The 7,064-nt window shown below is 53.8% G+C and overlaps 1 protein-coding gene across 1 annotated transcript in view; it reads right to left on the bottom strand.

Annotated features, from left to right (window-relative positions):
- The window catches only part of FBRS (fibrosin), a 13,827-nt gene that overhangs the window by 4,439 nt on the left and 2,324 nt on the right, over positions 1-7,064 (bottom strand). Inside the window, exons 4-15 of the mRNA XM_008062029.2 lie at positions 6,934-7,061; positions 6,465-6,644; positions 5,706-5,741; positions 5,589-5,618; positions 4,456-4,504; positions 4,064-4,364; positions 2,388-2,689; positions 1,977-2,182; positions 1,817-1,861; positions 1,505-1,600; positions 1,197-1,265; positions 59-88 (exon numbers count right to left, since the gene is read on the bottom strand). Coding sequence (XP_008060220.2) covers positions 59-88; positions 1,197-1,265; positions 1,505-1,600; positions 1,817-1,861; positions 1,977-2,182; positions 2,388-2,689; positions 4,064-4,364; positions 4,456-4,504; positions 5,589-5,618; positions 5,706-5,741; positions 6,465-6,644; positions 6,934-7,061 — 1,472 coding nt within the window. The remainder of the gene's footprint in view (positions 1-58; positions 89-1,196; positions 1,266-1,504; positions 1,601-1,816; positions 1,862-1,976; positions 2,183-2,387; positions 2,690-4,063; positions 4,365-4,455; positions 4,505-5,588; positions 5,619-5,705; positions 5,742-6,464; positions 6,645-6,933; positions 7,062-7,064) is intronic.

Below are 7,064 nucleotides of genomic sequence, written 5' to 3'. Positions count from 1 at the left end.
GAAACACCCTAACACCAGCCCCCAGTCTCATGCAGCCTGAGATCCTCACCCAACTCACCCTCAAAGGTGGCCGGAAATGATCAGGGATCTGGGAATGGCAAAGGACAGATTGGAGGCGATTCAGACCTGTTTACTGAGTGGGGTGTCTTGTGTCTCCATAGCACCCACTCACCTCCCCAAATGCCTCCCTGAGACTATGACTCTCTCAAAGCCTTTCTGCTTGGGTCAAACCCCTTTCCCTATCTCTTCCACTACAGGAACCTCTCCTCCAGCACAAGGTTTCTAAACCAGGCCCCTGGGAAGTGTCCTGCCTAGAGAGCTAGGGGTGGGTGAATGGGCAGACAGGACAGGTTTTTCAACTAGAGAGAAGCTATCTTATTAGCAGTTTTACATTATGGGAGCCTGTTTAAGATTTCCTTAGGAAAAAACACCTTTTTTTTTGTTTTTGAGTTGGAGTCTCACTGTCGCCCAGACTGAGTGCAGTGGCCGCTCCCAGCCACCGCAGCCTCGACCTGCTGGGCTCTAGCGATCCTTCTACCTCAGCCTTCCGAGTAGCCGGAATTACAGGCATGCGCTACTACACCCGGTTGATTTTTTGATTTATTGTAGAGATGAGGTCTCGCTGCCCAGGCGGGTCTTGAGCTCAGGCAATCCACTCACTTCAGTCTCCCAAAGGCGCAGGATTACAGGCTGAGCCACTGAGCCCGGCTGAAAAAACACCTTTTAAGGAAGTTGAAAAACCTCTGGTCCAGTCTGCCCTTTAGGAAACGCGTACTGTGCTTTCTACAATATTCCCACAGCGCTGGGGTCTAAGCTGCCACAAGCGCTAAGGTGGATGGAAGGTTCTGGCTCCCCAGCCACTTCCCAAAGGGGCAGCTTATCTCGTGATTGTTTCATTAACAGGGCTTCCTGGTATGATGTCATCTGGGAAAAAAAGGGATCTGTGACTTCAAAAATTTGGAAACCCCTACAAAAACCACAGTCCCAATAATCTTATTCCTGGGGCAACCTCGTGAAACAAATTCCTTGTGGCTGAGAAATCCTGTAATTTATAGAAACTCCCTCTTGTTAGACACCTAGGGACACTGCTGATCGTATGTTAAAGGGAGGAATCGCTAGTTCACTCTCCAGTCAGCTCTGCTCTCCCTTGAAACATACCTTCCAGCTCCCCCAAGACCTGCCTTGGCACCCCTCACCTGTGTCCCCTTCTGGGGGAGCCCGCTCGGCACTGGCCCCAGTCGTGGTGGCAGCTCAGGGTTCGTGCTCTGGGAAAGGGGAGTGGAGGAATCAGACGGGAGAGCTGGCACCAAGCACAAAAGGGGTCCAGAACCAAGCTAGGGGCTGAGACATGAGAGGGAGCGTGGCTTTGGAGAAACCTGGGTCCAGAAGGGGACAGCGGGAGGATGGGCATGGTCTTGGGAAGTGGGAAGAGGTACATGGAATCTGGGGTATCTGGGTCTGTGAAGGGTGGGAGGTAGTGGTAGTGTCTGGATTGGGAGCTCACCTTGGGCTGGAAGGCCCCCTGCAGGGAGCCAAAGGAGACAGCCGGCGGGAGGCCCGGAGGTAGCCCGGGCACTGCGGGAGGGAAGGCCGTGTACGGCTGTGGAGAGAAGGGGACTAGTCCAAGCAGGGAGTGGAGGTGCAGCCCAAGTCTGGTCTGCCCATCAGTCCTCGCTCCACCCTAAACCCCCCATGGAGCTCTCCCAGGCTCAAGGCTCTTGCTTCTGAAGCTGAAGACTGGACCCCAACCGTCAGGGTCATGCGCAACGAAGCATCCATGCCCACACCACACACCCGCACACACACACTCACTCACATTATGTCGGAAAAGGCCTTCCATCTTTCCTGGATATTTCTCAAACTAGGGAAGAGAAGGGAAGAGTAAGCTGCCAGCCAGGGACTCAGAGCGTTCCCCCGGAAGCCATACCCTCCCCCCAGGCCTCTGAGCCTCATCGCTGGCCCAATGAGGAGCTCACCATGTGAGGGCCATGGGGTGGCAGCAGACCCGGGGGATAAGGGGTGAAGTGCTGGTGGGTGTGCTGGTGGGTGTGCTGGTGCTGGTGGTTGTGCTGGTGGAACTGGAAGGCCAGGGGCCGGGCCGAGCCCCCTGCCCCTACCACCTCAGGGCCACCCTGGGCATTCAGGTAGCGAGAGTTCAGGTCCTGGCCGATCAGGTCCTGCTCTGTGGGAGGGGAGGGGGAGAAGGCTTTAATGTCTGTTGCCACCACATCAGCCTTCTTGGGCCCAGGTGACTGGCCTTCCCCCTGGCCTCGAGCCACACCCTCCATGAGCCCTGCTGTCTGCTGAGGCCCAGGTGCCCAAAGCCAACTGGGCCCAAGCCCGGGGCCATGGTTACCCACCCACCCCGGCCAGGACCCCAAACTCACCAGAAAGGGCGTTAGCGGCTGAGGCCCCAGGGTGCCCTGGCACCTGCAGCAGGGGTGGAGGTGGGGGCAGGGTGGGGCCAGGGGAGAACAAGGAGGGGTGGGGGGGTGGGGGCGGGGGCCGCAGCCCGGGAGGGGGAAAGCCGTGGGTGGACATAGGCAGGGGCAGTGAGGGCGTCGGGGGCCGGTGGGTGAGCTGCGCGGACGAGGAGGAGGCAGATGAGGAGGAGGAGGACGAAGAGGATGATGAGGGGGGAGGCTGAGCCACGGGAGGGGCCGGGGCCTTGGGGGGCGGCCGTGAAGAGCTGGGGAGAGAAGTGGGGAGATGAGTGAGGGGGTTGGGAGGCGCCAGCTCTGACAGGAGGGGGTCAGAAGCCTGGGTGATACCGTGACCCTGGTTCTCCAACATGGGAGGTGGCAGAACCTGGCCCCCAGGACCCCCCGCCCGGAACCCGTCCTCAGACTGAGGAGCCTCCCACACCCAACAGCCCCCTCTTCTCCCTCTTTGGGTCTCTTCTTCCACACAGCTGCCTCTGCCGTCTCTGACCACATGACTTTCCCTTTCTGACTCAACCACAGCACAAAACAAATCATTCATTTTGACGCTTAATTGTAACAGGCCACCTGGATTCCCACCCTAAGACAGTGGAAGCAGCACCACACTGGACTGGCCTGGGAGTCAGGAAACCTGAATTCTAGGCCCATTTTGCCATTAACACCCTGGGTGACCTTGAGCAAGTCACTGCCCCTCTCTGAGCCTTAGTTTTCTCAATAATAACAATGATAATGAGGATGACAAAAATAATAGTAATAAAATCAATAACAGCAGTGTCAGTAATTCTTACCCTTTGGTGAGCACTTACTGTAGGCCAAGTGCTGGCACCTGCTTCATATGCTAACGCAAGTCTCCAACATTTCATACCACTTACCCAGTTGCTGCCCTCAGCAGAGTAACCATCTGTACTGTACCACTGACTTTTTTTAAAGAACTTCACTCAGTTTCTTTCTTTTTCACTTAGCCTTACCCTAAGCAATAACATGTGAAATCAAGGGGCTATGGTACTAGACATATTTTTCGAGAAAGCACACAAAAGTTAACTCATTACTATTTTTAAAAGTTTACTCACACAAGATCTGAAGTTATCCCATGCATTACTAATGATGAGTATACACACTTTGGGAAACACTGCATTCACTCATAGTTAATCCTCACAACAGCTTTAAGAAGAAGGTACTATTATTATTTCATTTCACAGAAACAAAAAGTTGAGGCTCAGAGGGGTTAAGTGACTTCTCAAAAATCACATAGCCAGTAAGCATCAGAGCAAGAATTTGAATCTGGGTCTGACTGACACCAAAGCCAGTACTCATAATCGTCATGTCAGCATTTCCCAAAGTATGTTCCAAGAACATTCTTCCTAGCAGATGTGCCTTACACAAAGTTCTCATTAGCAAATAAAATTGGGAAACAGCACAAGGTAGATTCCCCTGCACATGAATGTAGAAAAAGCTCAGACAAGTCCTGCAGTAACCTCTGTTTTCCCCAATGTTTCTCAAACAGCATCCTTTTTCAACTCACACCCCACAAGTACCATCCCGTGTCTCTACCACAGAAAGCAGGGATTGGCGCCAAGATGACCAGGCCCTTCCAGACCAGACCAGACCCCCACACCACTCACCTGCCAGTGCTGAGGTCCAGGCTGCTGCCATAGGGAGAAGTGCGGAGGCCGAAGGGCGAGACCCGAAGCTGCAGCTGGGGCTGGGGTGGGGGTGGCAGATTGGGGGTGGCCAGCAGGGGTGCAGGGGGTGAGACAGGAGGCCGAGGGGCCGGTGGAGGCGGTGGTTCCTTTGGGGGGAAAGGCACTAGCAGCGGGTCGGGCCCTGGGGGCTGTTCCTGGCTCCGCTCCAGGCCCGACACTTTAGGGACCACGGAGAGTTTTGCTTCACAGTTCCCATTGAAGGTGCCGTGGGGGCCCGAGGCTGTGAGGGCAGGATGGCAGACATGCTCAGTTGAGGCTCATGCTCACCCCATTTCCCTCCCTTGCCTCCAGCCCCAGCCCTTAGGACCAACCTTTGCTGGTTGAGACAGTAAAGGATGGGTCGAGGTCATCATCGGAGACCTGGGAAAGAAGAAGAGGGATAGGATTAGGTTGTAGTTGGGCCAGGCCTTGCCCAGGAAGGCTTATTAGCCTCTGGAGCCTGCTAGGAACTGGTGGTGGCAGCGGCAAGTCTGTTCCATCAGCTTAGCTGAAATCCATCAGACTGTGGGCTCTAGGGGGGCCTATGCTTGGAGAAAGGCATGAAGTGGCCAAGCTCAAGAATCTGACAGGCCAAGAAGACTGAATGGAGGCAATACTGAAGTGGTAGAGAAGCAGGCAAATCGCAACAATGTCAGCTATCACTAAATGCTGGCCCACAGGCCTGCCTGGCCTACATATTTGTTTAGTCCACGTGTGTTAGCAAAAATTTAAAACTAACTGCCAATATTTAAGAATCTGGGGATTCCTCAATTAAAACCCAGACTTGCAAGTTCTCTTGAGAATGGGCCCCATTCTCGTGGCAACAATCAGTTAGAACTAAATAGCTGGATGGACAAGATGGACAAGAACTCTGGTTCACCACAATCTCTGTCTAGCCAACTTTTGAAACAAAAACAAGACACACAGCAGGGGGTGCAAATTTAGTTACTTACAAGGGCCAAGTGGAGACAGCATTAATCACTAGGTCATCTTATCTCAAAACAAGCAAATCAGCCCTAACAATAATCTGAAATATACATTTATGGGATAAGTTCCCACGCTCACCGCAATGGCTTAGTGTCCTCACTGCCATGACCATGGTCTCTTGCTCAGACTCTAATCTACAAGACCCTCATTATAAGAGCACACCAATGGCCAGCAGAAGCCCCATCTCAGTTCCATAACCACTCTGGATTTTTGTAGAGAACCAAAGGTAGCGCTAACAGCTTTGGAAAGGATAACAAACCAGGACGTAGACCCATACTTAGGTCAGCTAGCACTAGTCATCAAAAAACCAGGCCATTTACCCTCCCAATTGGTCCTCCTCCTCCCAAAATCCTAATCCTGGCTCTACCTAACCCACATTCCCCGATTAAGGGGAGGCTGTTCGCTGAACATAGGTCTTTACGCTGAAGTTCCTTTTATGAGGGGTGATACTACCCACCCAAGCTCTAGCCCCACTCACCCTCTCGTCCAGATCACTTTCCGCGTCACACTGGGGAGAAGGAAAGACAGAAGTATCACCAGAGGGAAGAGGCCAAGGCGGAGAGGGGAGGGGCCAGTACAGGTGGATAGCACTTACTATGTATCCAGCTTCCAGAGAGTGACGGGAGGAGGCCTGAGAAAGACCAGAGTCCAGAGGTAAGGGAGGCTGACTGGCAGGCAGCTGGATGAAGTCTCCACTCCTAGCAAGTACTCAAGGTCCCTCACGATCTGCTCTCAACCTCTTTCTAGCTGCTTCTCCTGATACTGCTCACTCCCATTCCCAATGCTCTTGCCATTTCTTAAATATACCAGGTTCTCACATTTTTGTGCTTTTGTTCAAACAACTTTTCCTAACCAGCAAACTTCTGACTATACTTCAGGACCTGACTAAGACATCCTAGGGGGGCTTTCCCCAACCACAACGGTCTTCCCATCCCCCAGGCAGAATGAGCGGCTTCCTCATATGGGTTTCTGCAGCATCTCTCCCAGACCTCTACCTTCCGTAGCTTCTCAATTGTGGATTGTTTCTTTCCTGCTTGACTGCCACCACCTCCGGGGAAGGGCAGGGACCACATCTAATTAACGATTCAACTAAGTCCCTTTGATGTATCTCTGAATTATCAACACGTTTGAAGTAAATACAGTACCAAGCAAAAGCAGGTGAGTCTGACTGCAGACAGGTCTTTGTCAGCCCTAGATAGGGGCGGAGGCTCAAATTTGCTTTGCTTTCCTCTTGCCCTTAGAGACTGGGATCACCATTCACAATGGGCAGTGGAATTGCTGAAGGAAAGCTGCTCTATGTGGATGACATTATGCCTAAAGAGTTTCGAAGAATGGAGATCTGGGACAAGCTCACCTCTTTCCTTCTCCGCTTATTGGGCCATTTTCGGGCCCGATCCCCAGGGGGCCGGCCAGGCTCCCGGTCAGAGCTGTCCCCTGGCTCCCCTGTGGCCCCACTGGAGCCCCCCCTCTTCCGTTTCCCAGAATGCTTCAGCCGATGTTCCAGTCGCTCTGGGGGCTGAAGAGATGCGTCCTTCTGTGGAGGAGGAGGTGGGGCTGAAGTGGATGGAAAAAGGAAAGCTCCCGACCTCTCTAGGGGTGACCAGGCTACCAAAGTGCCCCTCAGGCCGGGTAACCTGGCTGGTCCCTGGAGACTAGCTCTACCTCCTCCCCCCCCAGGGTGGGGCAGAGGCCTGGCCAGAGGAGCCGGTTGCTCTGGTTTGGGGTGCCAGCATTCCCCCCTCAACTCCACCCACTCTAGGCAACGTACCCTTCTCTCTGTCCCTCTGAAACCCCCACAGACCCCAAGTCTCATCAGGCCCCACCTGCAAGGCCTCGAGGCTGGCGAAGCTAGCGATGGCGAAGCCATCGATCAAGTCTTCCTCCTCTTCTTCCTCCTCTTCAGGCTCCTCCTCGGCTTCCCCGTCGTCTGCGCCCCCCTCCTCTTCCTCCTCTT

This window comes from Carlito syrichta, unplaced genomic scaffold, assembly GCF_000164805.1.
Source record: "Carlito syrichta isolate Samal-C Ts95f unplaced genomic scaffold, Tarsius_syrichta-2.0.1 Scaffold305649, whole genome shotgun sequence".
Taxonomy (NCBI): Eukaryota; Metazoa; Chordata; class Mammalia; order Primates; family Tarsiidae; genus Carlito; species Carlito syrichta.
The sequence above is the reverse complement of the archived record's forward strand: the minus strand, read 5'-3'. Positions and strand labels throughout refer to the sequence as shown.